This window comes from Antennarius striatus, chromosome 2, assembly GCF_040054535.1.
Source record: "Antennarius striatus isolate MH-2024 chromosome 2, ASM4005453v1, whole genome shotgun sequence".
Lineage (NCBI taxonomy): Eukaryota > Metazoa > Chordata > Actinopteri > Lophiiformes > Antennariidae > Antennarius > Antennarius striatus.
This window is the reverse complement of record NC_090777.1, coordinates 13,110,874-13,129,675: the sequence shown is the minus strand read 5'-3', so window position 1 is coordinate 13,129,675 and position 18,802 is coordinate 13,110,874. Positions and strand designations below refer to the sequence as shown.

General features: G+C 39.2%; 1 protein-coding gene across 2 annotated transcripts in view; it reads right to left on the bottom strand.

The window, feature by feature from the left end:
- gabrd (gamma-aminobutyric acid type A receptor subunit delta) overlaps positions 1 to 18,802 on the bottom strand; it is a 23,344-nt gene extending 4,542 nt beyond the window's left edge. Inside the window, exons 1-4 of one of the 2 annotated variants that reach the window (XM_068306437.1) lie at positions 18,612 to 18,802; positions 4,152 to 4,267; positions 2,626 to 2,693; positions 1,001 to 1,221 (exon numbers count right to left, since the gene is read on the bottom strand). In XM_068306437.1, coding sequence (XP_068162538.1) covers positions 1,001 to 1,221; positions 2,626 to 2,693; positions 4,152 to 4,267; positions 18,612 to 18,679 — 473 coding nt within the window. In that variant the 5' untranslated portion in view covers positions 18,680 to 18,802. The remainder of the gene's footprint in view (positions 1 to 1,000; positions 1,222 to 2,625; positions 2,694 to 4,151; positions 4,268 to 18,611) is intronic. The other variant, XM_068306448.1, reaches the window with a different exon arrangement.

Genomic DNA, 18,802 nt, shown 5'->3' with positions numbered 1-18,802 from the left:
AGACAGACATCAGCATTTGCTACCTACAATTTTATCACCTGACGAACGAGAGGAGTACAAGACTTTAATAGAAGCAGATGTGAAAAGACCTTAAACTGTTGACTTGCATCATTCATCTGCATGAAATAGAAAAATAAACCATGTACATACTAAAATTTTACCTCATTAAGTTAAAATCCAACATTTTTATCCATATTTCTACACGTCCGGTAGAAACATTGTGTTAGTCAACTGACTGTCTACCTGCTAATTTCCACTCTTTCCTCATCTCATTATTTGTCCTCCACCAACCCTGATCCAGACTACGTTACAGGTAGAAGGTTGAGTTTGGATGGAATGTACTCATCTTTGTTCACACAGACCACTGTGACCATATCACTGTTCCATTCTCTAAGGATGGCCAACCCACTCATTATGTTATTTGGTTTTGACCCAGACTGTTAGTAGTAGTAGTTTGTTTCATTGCCTAAATTCAATCCCACCTTCATCCTTACAGGCTGACTAAAAAATGCATTCTCATACATTTTTGCAACAGTTTGGGAAGGCACAGATAAATTATTCTGTCCTGCCCACAGAGGCAACAAATAAATAACACCTTATAGATTGTCAGGAGAGACAAACAAGAAACATTACTTGTCATATAGCTTCTTTTTTTTTTTCCAATATCATGGTTATACCTAGTCGGCTTTCCATACTAGTCCCTTATCTCTTTGCCCCAATCAGATACAAGTGTATCAGACCATGCGATTACTTCAAAAGCAGTTAACTTCAAATCGTGGTGTAGATCTAGAGGGATTTTCGCAAAGAAAAGATATCTTTTTGAGATTTCTCAAGGCACATGTTATTTTCTGTTTTTTCTAAAAAAACAGACAATAAAAAAGTAGCCAAAACTTTTTCATATAGAAGTAAAAGGCCAACATGAGAGTACTCAGATTCAAACTATAGAGGAGTCTGACTGTCTTACTCTGACAAGTGAATGCAATAATCTTTTTTCTCATACCGACTGCTGTAAAGAATAACTCCATTGGGCTGCAGGCGAATCAACTTATTCTCCACTGTGACATCGTGGAACCAAGCAGATTTGGCATTGACTATGAAAGTGTCAGGCAACCACAGCTTGTCCACAAACCGACTGTCCAACCCCAGCGTCTTGTTGGTGTGATTGTAGGACAGGCGGTCATCATGCCAGCTCTGTCGCAGGAACACCGTCATGGTGTATTCCTGGCAGGAAGCACACACACAGTCACAAGCAAGATGACTGAGTCACTGGTAGTCATGACAAAACAAACTTCACTGAGAAAAAACAAACAGCACCTCGTTTTACTAAGAGGAAAAATGTTTTTCTCACTAAAACACACTTTATGTAAATTTGTGTGGTTTGAGATCAAATAGACTGCACCTCAGAAATACTGCTCATCCTGTGAAAACATTTGAAAACAGTTGAATAATGCATTGTGGCTCTTGAGGGAATGTCTTTGTGTGTGTAAATAATCTGACCTTGCCTTGCTATTAGTTGAAAGAGTGCAAAACCAAATTACTGGAGCATTACTGAGGAATATAGTGCAATGTGTACTGTGTGTTGTTATGTTGGTTATATGTTCCCCTGAATGCCCAAGACAAAGTTGAAAAGGGAGACAATAAAGACATACCTGCTTCTTTCATTTTTCTTTCTCAACTCATGTATTTATTCTCATCTTGTCTCATGTTATTTCATCTATCTTTTTTCATGTTTTTTTTCATCTAGGTTATCTCATATATCTTTTCTCAATTCATTTCATCTCATCTACTTTATCTCATCTCATCAATCATATCCTTTATTTCATTTCAACGCATTTCATCTCATCATATCTATCCAATCTCATCCATCTTGCCTTATCTCATTTACCTTATCGTGTGTGATCTCATCTTATCTTACTTTGTCTAATCTTACCGTCTACAATTAGTATAACTGTACTTAATGTATTATGTATTATAGATGTCTGTTATACATACTTTTGAGTGGATTCACGGAAAATTATTAAAGCTTGAAAAAGGGTGATGTTTTATTCAGTCATGTATTCATTATGCAATTTTTTATTTTGCTTTTTTTATGTAATTATTTTATCTCATGAAAGGGCGAAGAGCCACTGCTACATGTGGAACTGCAGAAGATTTTTGATCACTAAAATCTCAAATCAATCAGATATTCTTTAGATGAGGACAAATAACAAAATGTTGCTCCAAAAGGAAGGCTTTATTATCAGTATGATTCATAAATACTGAATCTGGCAATGCATCCGTATATTTGTAACCATTCTGATTTCCTGTTTGTGACATAACTGTTTTTCAGCTTTATAACATGCTTTATGTCAATGCTTCTTTGTAGATATTGTGAAAAAAATAGTCATTTTTGTTAGGAAAAGAATTTACATACATAATGTAAATCTACTTACAGCACTAAATCCATGAAAAATTATCTAACAACTTAGCCAGTATGTCACATGTATTCATACTGAGAACATTCAAACCCTCGAGTGGGATAAATCAGGATTAGGCAAATAGCAAATCTTTGATCTTTGTCATAATAGTGAAGTTTAGGGGTTGATAAAGAATGTCACTATATGAAGGAGAAAATATTTACTTTACCATGTTGGCTTCGGAGATGTGATCAATGCTGGCGACTTCAATTGCCATGGCCACGTTCACTGGAGGACCTGTGGGCAGAGAAATAAGAAAAGAAAGCAAAAGTACCCCTTCCCACTTTAAACATACGCACACACACACCTACTCATTCAGAATCCATCAAGCCCTCCCATCCTCAGTCCATCATCCATCTGTTTCCCTCCCCACCCGCCATCCTCCCACATCTCAAACACTCCTACAGTGCATAAAGATTAAGTATCATCCACTTTAACCATGCTAAGTGGCACATCATACTGTAGGAATTCACAAACAGCACTAAGCTTTTACAAAGTGAGCTTTTGCCAACATTCTCACACACACACACATACACTCATACACTTAACATTTTCACTCAATGGCTTGCCATATGATTATTATGGAGTGTGCCTCTGTGATGAGATGCTGGAAGGCAGAAACTGCAGGGGAGCTCACTGATGCAGAACAGAGAGGTTATTCAAAATGAACATTAAGGAATCATATTTTGACATTCCCCACCATTCAACACCTTCCCCTCATAGTTTATACAAAATCATACTTAAATGGCCACACACTGGATGTGAGGTGATTTACAATGGCCTGTGTTTTGTATGGCAAGGTCAGCGAGAGAAAGTTTTGAGAACGTCATCTGATGCAATAACAAGCATCGTCCAGCGGTGGTTCACAGATTAATGGTATATACTGAAGAGATATAAGACAAATATACAGTATATGAGAAATATATATGCCTTCTGTACTGTTGGAAAATATTCTGTACTTTCAAAATCACTTTCTACCATACACTGCAGCTGATGTGGAATTCCTTGGATTCACAGTAAGATTGTCTTACTTTTTTAAGTTCTTATCAGCCTGTTTTCAACTTATTCCATTTGTAAATTTATTTGACACTTAATGACACAGACGTAAGTCCATACTAAATTAAATGAATGTTGAATGAAGGGAATGGCTCCAAATGGCAGATTCCTCAGCGGTCATTCTAGCGTTACATCAAAAAGGAATGTCTTCACCACAGGATGCTCTTATTATGATGATCTGTGTTGGCATGTCCTGCACAAGGCAGTGTGAGTGTATGTGGTGAGTTATTCCTGCTCCACATTTTCACCTTTGCTTAGCTGAGTTAAGCTGTGAGATTGAGAAATCTATCGCTGTGGTCATTGGATGATTCACATCTTGCAGCCATTCTTAGCAAAGTCTCCAGAGTTGTGTTCATTGTTTGCTCTGCCTGCGTTCCACTTGTTCAGGGTGGGTAAAGTCCTTGGTAATACTTTCAGCAAAGCTACTCTCCATCTACATGTTTTTGCTTCGCTTCACTGAAAAGTCAAATCGGTTGTGGTACAGCTTTGTGGACAATGAAAACATCCCTCAGGATAATTGGCAAAGGAAATCCAAACATCCATGTCGCTGCAACATTGAGTGGGTGATGCTAAGGATGGCTGTAAATGTGAGGGGGTGAAATGCAACCCAACACCACGAGCAGTAGATCTCATACTCACCTCCTATCCCAGGGCGAAAATTTCTGGCATAGCCTTTCATTAAATCATCCAGATTAGGTAACCAGGATATTTCAATGTCTGTACCTACATAGTCCCCAATGTCACTCAGCATGGCCCTAAAAGAGACAAACAGCAAACACAGCAGCCTTCAGCGGTCATCCAGCTAAGCCATGTGTCCACAGAGCAGCCTGGCAGTGTCTCAAATACAGCAAGTAATTTAAATAGTGAGGTAAGCTGGCTGTAAGGTCTGCAGTAATGCTGGGTGACAGGGAACAAGCAGAAAAAGCAGGCATTTTTAGGTAGGAAAAATGTCAAAAATCTAAATTCATTTCAAGCTGCATTATTGTATTATCATAGTTTTCTTTTTTTTCCCACAATGAACAGAAGAAGCAGCTATTCACCCAACGGCATTGCAGCAATTTTGCCTTTTAAAGTTGTTATGGCAACAAGTTCATCACTACCAACAGATGCAAAACAACATGAGTCTTCATTTGAAGTCAAGTCTAAATTTTTCACAAGTCCTGGATTATTTCTCCTTTTGGTTTGAGGGAATCCAACCAACTCCTGAAAATGTCTTCAGTCGCTGCAGCTGTTCACTACCTAATAGTGAACAATGGATTTCTCACAGATGTTTCACTGAGGACAGCTGCTGTTACTGCTAGTGAAGAGGCTGGTGGTGTTTATGAGCTAATAGACACCAAAATACTGCAGAACCGACGGAGCCTTGACGCTGGTGACATTTCTCAACGGTTTTATGACTTTCAGCAACCAATCATTAACATTACAGATTCATTTAAACTATTGTTAAGATGGTGTTTTAGATTACAAGCTCATTAAATTTTAGTGTGGCATAATTTGTGCAGTTAGTCCTAAAAAAAATAGCAAAAAATTGCAATGCAATTAAATTGTGTTGTGATTTGTAGATGTGCAGAACAGTCCTGAACTTCACTGTGAACCCAGAAGTGCCATATAATTATAAATAATAGAATGAAGCCAGTGAAAGCTTTCATAATAGCTGTGAATGTTATCTTAAGTTTACCAAAATGATAACAGTAAAATACATTTTATATGTTTTACTGTTATTATATAATTTTATATTGCTGCATTGTGTTTTTATTAATGTAATGACTTATGTCAGGCTCATATTTTTAAATTTTGGGTTTAAATATGATTATATGTTATCATTAACAGCCATTTCATTTATAGGGACACATTCTAAGGCGCTGCATGTTAAGAGGAAGCATCATCCATCCATCCGCTGCAGCCTGTCACTTATCTGACTGATATTTGCATATGAAAGCCACACTGGTTAAAGGCTGGTTGACATTTCTTCAGCTGTGTCATCACTCTGAGCACCATGACAGCAGATTCAAATCTGCCTTCAGATGTCACAAATATCAGGCTAAGCATCACACTGTGACTCAATCCCAAAGCCTCCGGACCTTTTTATTCAGGTGGAGATTGGTTCTTGTTAAGCTGCATGTCCCCATTTAATCAGGCTTTTAATCAGAACAAGTTATTTTACTGTCCCCAGTTCAGGATGGTGACACCTCCACTGAAGTAGCTTGTAACTACTCCTCTAACCTCTCCGCAGGAGAAATTAAAACTATCATTCATGAAAGAGGACTCCTGTTAGCCCTCAGGACAGCCAGACGGCCCAGAGCTGGTCGGTGACAGCTCAGGATGAAACAACAGCAGTACGGCTCAAACACCAGCAGGGGGCAGGTTTGCATTCTGAAACAGAGAGGTAGTAAACAAACTGGGCAGATACACAAATAACACACAGAACACACAGACACAGCATGGCAGGGGTTAATATGGTTAATCAACACACGTTGTCTATAAAAGAATAAATTAATACAAGTGTGTGTGTGTGTGTGTGTGTGTGTGTGTGTGTGTGTGTGTGTGTGCGCGCGTGTGTGTGTGTGTGTGTGTGTGTGTGTGTGTGTGTGTGTGTGTGTGTGTGTGTGTGTGTGTGTGTGTGTGTGTGTTCAGATGCAGTCTTCGTTTGGAAAATAAATGTGTAATGAACGCTGGTCTGCTTTACACCCACAGGGAAAACCGACCTATACATTAAAAAATGTCAATATGACAAAATGGATCTTCCGTGTTTCAAACATTTTCTCAGTGAATCGGTTCCGTAGCGGCAGAAGTATTTTTAGTTTGGCAATCACTGTGCCTGAAATAAATGGAACACTGAGAAATATAATTATTCTCCATGTAAGAACTGCATTTCTCCTCTAATTGGCAGTTTCTAAATCTGGGAATAAAAAGCATTTCAATCACCTTTAACATCCTTTAACACTTCAAGGTCAAACAAAATCAGGGGATGAGACAACAAACGTCTGCTGGGAGAACCCTGCTGTAAGAGTCAAAATACTGTAACTCAAAAATAGTTCAGCAGAGTCTACATTTATAATTACAGATTACTTTCATTGCAGCACTAGAGTCATCTTTTCTCTTTGAAAATCTTACTAATGAATGCTGATGGCTGCTGCTACTTCTTTCACTTATTGTGAACACCAAAACATTTTCGATGCTAAACACACCGTCTTCACTGAAAACGTGAAAGCTTTTACTAACTAATTCCATCTTGTATCTATTCTGTTGTTTTTTCTAATCCCTAATTGCTCCAAGCAAGCAAGATAGACTTATATTTAAATGTCAGTCTATTTCATTTTTTTCTCAAGATTGTATTTTAGATCCTCCATCTCCACCTGATGTAGTTGGCTAAAAGCTTTACATTAAGTATTAATCATCTGTTTCCAACAATCATGTCAAAAAAGAATGATTTAAGGAGCTCAATGCAAAAAATATGTCTTTTACCCAAATGCCAAACAAAATGTTTACTGAAAACTAATACAACACCTTAATGACGAGCGTCTCCGGGACTTTGTATATCATTCTTTGGCTGTTATAACACTTCGTTATTTAATTCAGTTCAATTCAATTTTAAAAATGTCATGTGTTGATGTCTTTATTAGGATTCTTCTTCTGCAGTACACCTGAAGGTTGGCACACTGTTTTAAAGACATCTGATTTGATAATGTGTGCCATCATGAGGGAATTGTTATCAAAAGTATCATTTTCTGTTGTGAAAGTGGGGAAAGACAGTTCTGTGAACCTTCTATTTGAACAATTACTGTGTGATTTAATCATTAATAATAATAACATATTTTGCCAATAAACTTAATAGACATTTTGGGTTAAAGAGTTTATCATCCAACTGCATAAACAGTTGAATAGTACAGTATCTCTCAATAAATGTATGCACACCTCTATTTCTATATCCCTCTATCCACAAGAAACACTTGTGCTTCCCTTTCTTCTGCCTTTTATTGAACGTCTCTCCGGAGGGTGAATTTGCACCTGTCTGTTTATGAGGTGACATTAAACAGATGGGAAGACGAGACGGAGAAGAGGACAGACGAAGAGCAGCCACCTCTTTCAAATTCATGACGTCTCTTGTGAGCGTAATGTGCAGCGCAGACTAACAGGCGCAATTAGTTTTATGTGCTTACACTGCAAGCTACCTGAACAGGAGCAGAATGCCAGGCCTGTGATCCTCACCGTGACTCGTCGTTTCATTTGTTTTACTGGCATCAGTCTGGTATGAGCAGTGGTGATATCCATTTGGATAAATCATAATTAAACATTAAAAAGTAGTGCATGTCAATGGGCAGCTGTTCAAACTGACAGGGAGATAATTAACAAAGAGTAAATAATCGGTAGATAATGGGTTGTTTTTCAATCGTATTAATATGGATCTGATTTGGACGCCAGGGAAAAATAACACGCAGTCTGTTGGCATACTAAAGACGTGATTCTTGGTCTTACTTCAAGGCAGGATTTGTTTGTGATGAGGACACCAATAGATTCTGGCTGGTTTTGGACATGTTTGTAAAAACGTAATCATTACATCCTGGAGAGATATGTTCTCAGCAGCAATGTAGATGTTTGCCATTACATCCAGAGTGTGGATTCACAATGACTCAATGAGAATCTCATTACCATATCTGACATCAGGACAACTTTGGCCCACAACCTTCTTGACAAACAAGATATCTTAAAGGATTTGCCGATCGCTGACGCTCAGCTGAGCTGCAACTGAATTCCAGCTGTTTTTGTGAAATGCATCATCCTCTTTTCTTTAGCTTTTGGCAGTCTGTGAAAAGAGATTTCTGACTTCGTATACAGTCTGTTTGGAAAGCCGGCTGCACAGAAGCTCCTTCACATTTCAGATGTGTGTTTTGTTTTTGTTCAAGCTGCCGCTCAGACACTAACCCGACCCTGAGATCAGGACAGTGGAGCCTTGCTTGGACTTAATTATTATAGAATTTAGATTACACCACTGAGTATGATTCTAGGGTCTCTGTTGAGAATATTCCTACTTATTTTTGCCTCTTTGTTTGTTGAAAATTTTTTCACAGGTGGGGTGAGGGTTTAGTTCAGTTTTAGAATCAATATTCCAAAATTTTCTGTCTGAGCGTTAGCCCTGTCCACCTCCATTGCGGTTCCAAAAGAGCCAAGCAGAAACTATGAGGTCAAAAATATGAGAGCCACTGATTGTTCAATGCCTCGCACTCATGTAATATCTTGTATATTACAAATCAATGGCCACAATACTCAAATAACTGAGCAACTTTAGCAATCCTATTATAATGTTCCTGCTACACTGAGGCCTTGTAAACATTCCTGTGCTGAACAGCTAGTAAGATGCTCACAAGAGGTGTGTGTGTTGTTGAAGACTATGCCTTGGTAATTTCATGCAAGAGATACTATCATACAATGGAAATAGAGCTACAAAAAACCACAAGATGTACCTAAGGGAGGCGAGTCAGATAGAGCCTGTATACTCTGTGACAGTGACCCTATTTATCTTTGTTTGGATTTAGTCTACAAACGTGATTATTGATAGACTGACAGGTTTGGGTATCTATCAGGTGAGAATGTTCCCACTTCATCTCACTTTAAAATGATACCCCACCAGAGCATGGTGTCTGCATCCACACTGTGGAGCACTGAGACCTATCTCCCACTCATTAATTTTAATTTAATACACTGTTTTAATCCCCGAAGGGCAATTAAGAACACACACACTAGTTTTTGCTAGTCAATCAATCACACGCATGCGTATTAGTATGTACAGGCCCCTGTAATACACACAACCACACACAAGGGGGCCTGAAGGCATGCAAGGGAGGTACAGTGGCAGGCAGCTCCTTCTTGGTGCGCCTCAAATGAGCAATTTGTAAAGGGGACGGCACCTTGCTCAAGGGTGCCTCGGCAGTGCTCCGGAGGTGAGCTGACACCTCCCACTGTCAGCTCACCTCCGGGTATTTTTTTTGGGGGGCGGGAGCGGGAATTGAACCGCCAATCTTGAATCATAGGACGACCCGCTTTACCGCCCACTTTACCACTGAGCCACTGCTTGTCAAAATAATGAACACTTGAAAATTTATCAGCATGATAGTAACTGGTACAGCAATTATCTGTTGCTGAAAAACCTTTATGAGACAGATGTCCTTTCTGACATGGACGGAGCAGGATTTATGACCATCAATCCAGCTGGCCACAAGGCCAGCTTTTCTGGTACTGATGGTTTTGTCGAATACATCCATATCTCAACATCAGGTTGAGCTTCTGTGTTTGAAGCATAAATCCTTTCTAAGTTTTTAAAATGCTTTCAGAATTTGGTAAGGAATCTATTATTATATACATAAAAATTGTGTTTCTACCATGTGGTGGAGAGTCTGAACATCCTCCTGATATCATGGTCATCCTTAACCTTCTCTTGATTAGTTTATTTTCCATTATGTAGGTTTTTGTATGTTTTTTACTACCCACTAAATCATAAGACAGCAGCTTGTGTCTCGCTGAATGAAACTTGAAGAGAGTGAGCATCACTGATCTTCATTCACATTGTTGTCTTTCTAAGAGAGCTTCTATCCCTTCCTGATGTAAAGGACGGCATCTGCTGCAGAAACATGCTGTGCAGGACGTAGCTGTTTGTCGAAAGAAGTTACAGCACAGCAGGTTTCTCTTTATCAGAGTGCAAAATGCTGCAGGGTTAATGTTCAGATCAGTGAATCATCTGCTTGCTTTAAAAGTTGTGTTTGTCCTTAAATAGCTTTCCCCACTGTTTGTACAGTATGAACATCATGTTACTACCAAAGGAATCTTGACTGCACTTGGATTTAAATTTTCAATTTTTTTAGGTGACTTTCGTGCCCAGTATGTGTAATCATCATGGAAATAACATGACAGGTAGATGCCATGTCTGTTGTCCATGGATACCACACTGCTTAAGCATCTCATCCAGATGCAAAGGGCACTCATTCGTATCTGTGTGTATCACATATGTAAAGTTATGGCGCATAAAACTACTGTCTGTGTGTGTGTGTGTGTGTGTGTGTGTGTGTGTGTGTGTGTGTGTGTGTGTGTATGTGCGTGCGTGCGCGCGTGTGTGTGTGTACACCATATATTAAAGAATTTAATCATATAAAGTGCAGCATTTACAGACAAAGCTTTAAATACCGCATAAGGACTTTATCCATATTTACAGGAATTAAAATGAAATTCCTGCATAGCAAAATAAGTCAGATTTTAATAAAGTGAAGCGTAGATTATCAATCAGTCATTTTCTGTCAAAAGGTTTTATTTTGATTCTGAAAACCTTTCCCTGTCATATCAATGCATACAAATGTATGTGAGCAAATTCAGCTGATTGAACTACAGCATTATGGGTATAAGCCTATTGCTGTTTGCATGTGCATCACCTTAAAACGACAGGGAGGCTTTTAGTGGAAACACTAAATTGTCCCCTGCATCACCTCATCCTGCTGCCAGAGGACTCAGACTTTAGTTCCTGCAGCCAAGAAAGGTGATCGCATCACTATGTTATTGTTAAATGTGCTCTCTGGACAGTTGGAGGGATTAGTCGCTGACTCAGCCTCTTACACAGATTAGCTGGGAGCACTGTGTCACTTTAGTGCAGGTTTGAGGACAACTGTGTCAGACCAGACAGACAACAAACTATTGGGTTTAAAGCCGACTGCATCAACTGTCACTAAACTATACATCTCATATGTGTATGAAAAATATGACATGTCCCACCGCCTCTCCTTAACTTTCCCAGAAGCTCTAACAAACCCTCAGATCGCCTGTCCAAATTGTGAGATGAAATAGTATCTCCTGTTAGATATTATACATTTTAATTAATATCTTTTTTACGTTTTACTGTTAACCTCTGCTTCTGATCATTTTTTATTTTTTAAAAAAAATTTGAATTAAAAATATACATCATGTGAGCACAATATTACGAATAATAATGATTAATACACTACTACATAAGACTGGACCGCAAGATGGCGCAGTGGGTAGCACTGTTGCCTCACAGCAAGTAGGTTCCTGGTTTGATTCCGTGCAAAGTTTGTATGATCTATCACCTATTGTCCATAGTGGACGTGCATTGATATATCCTGTAAAAACAATCTGCTTGAAAAATAAGGTGTAATGCTCAAAGGGGTACACTTATTTCCTAAGCTATTAAAATGTGTTTTTGTCATTAACATAAATAAAACCCAACATCCACATCCATCCGTCTTCTGTCACCACTTATCCTGTGTAGGGTTACAGGGTGGCTGGAACATATCCCAGCAGACATCGGCAGAGAGGACGGGTACACTTCATTTGGGTCACAATGAAAGACGAACAACTAATTACACTCACATTGACACCAACAATACATTTAAAGTCGCTACTTCACCTCTACTCTGTGTTTTTGGGGTTTGGGGGTAGAAAGCTGGGGAACTTGAAGGGGAACCCATACAGACATGGGGGAGACCAGGCAGGTCCTCAGAGGATTTAAACCCAGGACCTTCTTACTCTGCCACCCACCTGCTCACCTACATGCAGTGCGTTGCTATTAAAGCAGAGTTTGCCATCTTCATTTGGAACCTTGGTCAGGAAACCCTCTGCCTCTGTTTTCCAATCCTCTGAGCAGAACTTTTAGCTGATGAGGAGTGCTGGTTTGCATTGTATGTACAATAGGTCTAATGTTGTGCCCAGATAACAGATTGGAAAGACAGGTCGTAAAAATGATCATTGTGATTGACAGAGAATGGGATCTGGGTGGTTGGCACACCATTAACGAGGAAAATGTGAAATGGTTACCAACAATGATGCACCAAGAACAGAAATGTGCATGGCTGACATTTTAGCCATTTTCCCTGAGCAGCAGTGGCTTAAACAACCTAATTATTTAAATATCCTAACATGCCAACAGGATCTAATGTTAAGTGATGATCTTCTACACATCCAAATAGATAGCTCACAAGTAGACGAACAGGCAATTTCCAGATCTGACACAATATGAGTATTACTGAAACTCACCAAAAAATTTAAATTTAAAAAAATTTCAAGGATGCCTCCTGTCTTGTGTTCAAAATTTTGAAATTTTTTTGAAAGTTTATCACTTCATGCAAGAACAAGATAAATATGCACTGGCCAAATCAGACTCATTGTATGGCAGCTAGACTCATGAGATTATGTGACATTTACAAAAGCACGTAAAAACCCAGTCCCGATTTTCTAGCCTCCCCCCAAATTTATCACACAGAGATGTTTGGATATCTGTTGCCATATGTGTTCCATCTACGCATCTACATCTTTGCTTTACTGTGGAAACAAGCACTGCGACTAGGGATATGGGCACTGACATGAGAGGGTAGGGAGACAATGAGCTCTTATTCTCTCAACAATTCAGGCTACAGTACTGCCCATGACTAACCCTCTGCTAACTGTCACACCTTACAACGTGTTGTTTTCTAGATCATGTTGTTACAACGTCAGTGTCTGACATCACAGTTTAATGTTCAGGAGACAATACACTTTGGAGGTAAGTAGATGGGAATGACACTTTCTGTACTTCCTTAACTCCCAGCTATGTTTTTGGATTTGACCTCCAAGCAAAGGTGTGGGTTTGGTCATTTTAAGAGTTTTGTTTTCAGTTAAAATGATTAAAAGTCTGTACTGTACTGTACAGCACCATTTCCTGATATATTTTTTTTCATATTACAAGACACATTTAGTTATAAACACTGATTTTAAAACATCCTCTGAGGCTATGTGCTTTTGCACAATATGTTAGTTCATTCCAGTGACGTGCTGTCAGGGTAGGCAGGCGAGGCACGCACTCACCTGCCATCATGAAAGAAAAAAATGTAAAAAAGGAAGAAATAAATTAAATGGTTATATGTATCTAGTGATGCGTATAATAAAGTTATTTTTCATTTAAAATCACCAATTTTACGTTATTTTCACTCACAATCGCTGAATTTTCACATCTACCGCTGAAATACCGAGAAGAAACTTGCGGTGAGACACCAGCCAGCTGAGACTCGCCATGAATTGCGCAATGACTCGACTAGCTGTGCTGATAGCTAAACAGTGAGACCGTAATGCTATCTCTCTATACGTCGCTATTAAAATGTTCAAACACGTTTGCTCTATGACGTAAATTTCCATTATTTAGATAATGTATATAATGTACAGTGTTTTTTTGTCAACAACTGCATGTGTGTAACGTCTTTCTTGAGATGAGCGGTCCTGAAACGGCTGGGAAAAGGTACTAGGTGAGGCCCGCAGTTCTCGCGCCTCATGGTAGGGGCCGTTGGGGATCCCAGAGATTCGGCCGAGGATTCCTCTTCCTCGGCCGCAGAAGTGACTGCAGACTACAGCAATTCTTTTTTTTTCCGCTCGCTTTGCCTTACTACAAAAACGGAGGATTACATATCTAAACCCAATTTTTTTTTCGCTGCTTTTGTTCAGAAGGAGCGGCGCATGGACTTTATAACATATAAACGTAACAAACGTAAACAAAAATGTAACAACATAACATAACAACAGGTAACAACATAAGGGTTTTTTTTAAATCAAATGTGCTTATTTGTGTGTTAGTTTGTACGTGTAAATAATTCAGCTATAAGACTAAGAACAATCCACTCACTGTTGATTAATAATTGTGAATAAGCTACACTGTAGGTTCATGTGTTTGTAAATCTAATCACAAGGAAATCAGTGCCTCACCAGCCATGAACCTTACCGCACATCACTGGTATGTACTATAGTCCAAACACAGTTATCCTTCCACCCAGCCTTTACAGGCATTGCATTTGGTGAAGTTAAGCATATGGACAATTTAAGAAGGAAATAAATGCCTCATCAAAGATGGCTGTGAAATGCTGTGAAATGGAAAAATGAAGAGCAAAAGAGTTGTTGTTTTTTTTCTTTTCGGAGGAGAGAAGCCACCAAAGGCAAACCAGAACTATGTGTGTACATGGGTGATTGTCTGAGAGATGGAGGGCTGAAACAAAGGAAAATGCCACAAAAAGCCTACACTCTGCATTGTACTGAGAACAAAATAACCGTAGCAGCAGACAATAGAGGCAGGAAAATCCAATTACATTATCTGGTACTCCCTCTGCTGGTGAGTCATACAAATTATTTGTCAAAATTTCCATCAAAGCTTAAGCTTTTTCATACTCAGTCCTTTTCAGTGACTGTATAACAGGAATGGCCACTCTGTTGGTAGCCAAACCTCATGGTTTGGCTACCAGTTTGAAGTTGTGAGGGTTGCATTTTGACCATGGCCATCATGATTTTAAGGAGTCAATAGTGATTGTATTTAGGTGAGAGAGTGAGGCTGCATGAGTGAGAGATAGAGCTGGCAAAGACCTTGGTGACACTATGCACACTTATCTATAAAAGTGACCTAATCGCCCCTGGATCTGACAGAAGGTAGCTGCAGCCTGAATTGTTCATTCACTCCGCTGACTCAAAATGCAGTAAACAACAAATAGAAACTGAATAGAGTACACCCTCGCTCATTTGCACATCAAAGCTCGAGACTTCATCTCATTGCGAATTTTTGGTCGGCAGTCACATGATACCGTACGCGCATTCTATTGGCTGACGGCATCCGGAAGTGCGCTTGGTTCCGTGAGTCTCGGACTTACGTGAGACACAAAACTGTTTTAAATAGTTCTCACATAATTAATAATTTCTCACAACAATGTGGACATCATTCACTGAGAGGTGACTCGCTGGTTTCTCTTGTATGATACAGTTTTATCATTAACAATTCTTGCAATTAATAGTTAATGTTTGTTGTGTCTTGATGGATCGTCATGTTAAAAATGAGAGCGTTTGCTAAACACTGCTCTGCATTACTGAGGCAGACTGATAATCTGCACCTGTCAGTGATGAAAACATGGCCTTCTTGTGGACATTTCCCTCTGCATCCGCTGGTAACTCCCACATGAAACCAAAACCTGATTTAAGAGGCTCTGGACTAACTCACATTGGCAACTTCACAATCCCCTGCTCAATTGTGTACAATTAAAGTTCTTTATGGAAAAGAAAGTCACCCACTGCTTGCCATTAGGAAGAATGTCGGGTAAATGCTATTCTGAATTGGCTTCACTTCCCAGACCCAGAGGCTACATTCACATAATAAGTTCTGACATGACTCAATCCCTATTCCCATCTGTTGTGCCACAAATTAGTTTTTGTTTTAGATGACAATTAAAAAATCCATTCTTTCTGAGTTAGATTTGGGTCCCCTCACATCTGATGGTACACAGATACAGATCCGATGACATGTGAAACTTTATAAATCAGTTTCAAATAGTGTATTTGTGTATATATTCCCACATATTTTCATGTTTCAATATATTCCACAATAAATATTTTCAACATCAACAAAATCGGTAAAATAAGTTGTGGTAATACGTGTGAGAAATTTAACATGGCAAGATGCATGATGCACACAGCTGTAGTCTGAGGTCATTAAAGACATAGTGAAGTATCTATCTATCTATCTATCTATCTATCTATCTATCTATCTATCTATCTATCTATCTATCTATCTAGTGGACATAGAGTTGTTTTCTCTTTCTCACTTCTGACATAGTCTTCACCATTATGTCAGCATAATTCTTTAATGCTGACATTAAAGCGACCCATAATGTTTCTCCAGAGCCAATGTCATACGTGTATTTGGTTTGAATAGAATGAACTACCCCAAAAATGTGACTGTTTTCTGTTGAAGAAGAAAAACAAGTAAAAATGTGTCAGCATGTCTCACTATTTGGAGGACATCATTCACATTATAAATTACTGATGAATCCACAAATTTAATTTATTGACATAAAACTATCTGACAGAGGAATGTAGGTCCTCCAAATCATTTTTTGTGACTTGAATTGTTGATAAATGCCTTCAATAAAGTAACTGTGAGGCCAGACATATCAATCCACTTGACAGCACAATCCTTAATGGTTTTGCCAATGGAATAGCTCTGATATTACAATATCTACATTTATATTCCACAAAAAAAATCTATTTTACATATTTGTTCAATTCAATTTCATAAATGTCTTCAGTTTCCGGGCAACTCCAAGAAAGGTTATCAAGTCCAGTCATGAGTCTTTAACTAACCAATCAGCAATTACTAGCAGAATGCTAGTGGGTTTTATGGGCAAACTGCCTTTCTTAAAGTATAATATATTTTCATTTTGTATTTCACTATCATTAATACTGTTTCTGTACAAATTTAAAACTAAATTACAATTAAATTAAGAAATAGGCGGCATGGTGGCACAGTGGGTAGCGCTGTCACCGCATAGCAAGGCAGTTCCGGGTTTGCGTCCCGTTCTGTACGGAATTTGCATGTCCTCCCCGTGTCTGTGTGGGTTCTCGCTGTGTTCCCTGGCTTCCTCCCATCTCCAAAAACATGGGCTTCAGGTTGATTTGGCGGTCTCAAATTGCCCGTACGTATGAGTGTGTATGCGTGCTTGTCTGTGGCTCTGTGTGGCTCTGCAATGCACTGTCATTGCGCCCAGTAGTTTTCCCCGCCTCACGCCCTCAGCCAGCTGGGATAGGCTCCTGGCCCTCGCCACCTGCCACAGGGGATGAAGCAGTAGACAATGAATGAATGAATGAATTTGGTCTTTTTTTGATGGATAGCCATCCTTCCATTTTCTTCACAGCAACTTATCTACCTTGCGGGCCATGGGTCTGCTGGAGCCTTTCTCAGTTGGCTATGGGTGAGATGTAGTGTCCACCCCGGATGAAATGCCAGCTCATTGCAGGGCCACGCAAAAGTAAAACAACCATGCATGCTCACACCTATGGACAATTGGATGGTGATAAATTAACTTAAGTTGTATCTTTTTGGACGCGGGAGGAAGCCGGAAAACCCACAAAGAACTCACGCGGTTCCAGGTAGAACATATCAACTCCACACATAAAGGACTCAAACCCAGAACATTCTTGCTGTGAGGTAGCAGTGCTACCCACTGGACCACCGTGCCACCCTGTACAACAATATGTAAAATTTAACGCATTAATGGCTGTAATTTACCAAGAGGGCACTTGTTAGTTCTCGATGAGTAAGAGTGAATGGAACTAACATACACAATGGAATCAACAGTGACAGAACAGGCTGTCTGTAGAAGGGATGAGGTAGGAATGGGTCATTTGTCATTATAAATCTGAACCATGAAGATGACCAAAGCCGATCTACACAAAGAAAATTGGAACTAAACTGTGTTACTTGTAAAGTAAATATAGCATAGGCTATGTGTGATAGGGTTCTTTTTTAGAATGCTGAATTTGAGGGTTGAATTAAATTGTATGTGATGACTGTGTAATTGATCTTAAATCCTTCTGTGTTCAGTTTTCTTAGCATCAGGCAAATTCTTTTATCAATTTACTTCAGTTCCACCATTCCACAGTTCAATCTGTTTATTTTTAAGGACTAGAATATGGACATAACTTAAGGGAATTTAACCAAATTCAGCAGCAAAGGCTAAAGATGATGGCAGCTGTTTATAAATCCCTCCGTTTTTCTATCCAAACTGGACATACAGAGGGTTTCCTTGGTCAAAGTTAACAGTTTTCCTCTTGAAAACTGGCCTGCTTTACTCCATGTGCATCATTTCATCATCTGATTGTCAAATAGGCCTGAGGTGGGTTACATCTGCTACACAACAACACGCCCACACGCCTCACTTCGTTTGCATTACCACAAAAAAATACAATCATGTATTTCTATGCATATGCATTATGCAAATAGTGTCATCAGGTCCATGCGCCCAGGGGGTAAAGTAGAGGTGAAAGCAGACTTCTGTTTGTGGGTATGGACAGACTCTTCAGGGGAAAGTCATATTATACTTAGCTTTAACCCTGCTGTGCATTTATATACTGTATATCTTTGCAGATCTTTAAGCTCCAATCTGCCATATTTTACATATTTTACTAGTTTTAGGTGAATGTAGACTAATTGATAACTAATACTTATCACATCCTACTCTTCGCGTTTTTGAACGCTCTGCACAAGCAACACACTGTATGTCAATAGTAATGAGACACCTGCGAGAACTGAGCTGATCTCACCTGGTGAAAATATCCCCTCCAACGAAGAGCAGCGCAAGACTCCACAGCAAGAAAGTTGGGACCTCCATTCCACGCGTTTTATGATCAAGAATGGATGAGAGACGGGGAAAAAAATTGAACAAAAGTTTCCGGCAAGATTATAAGCGACGACAAAGCCAAGGAGTTTTATTTTAGCGCACTGTCGTCGTGAT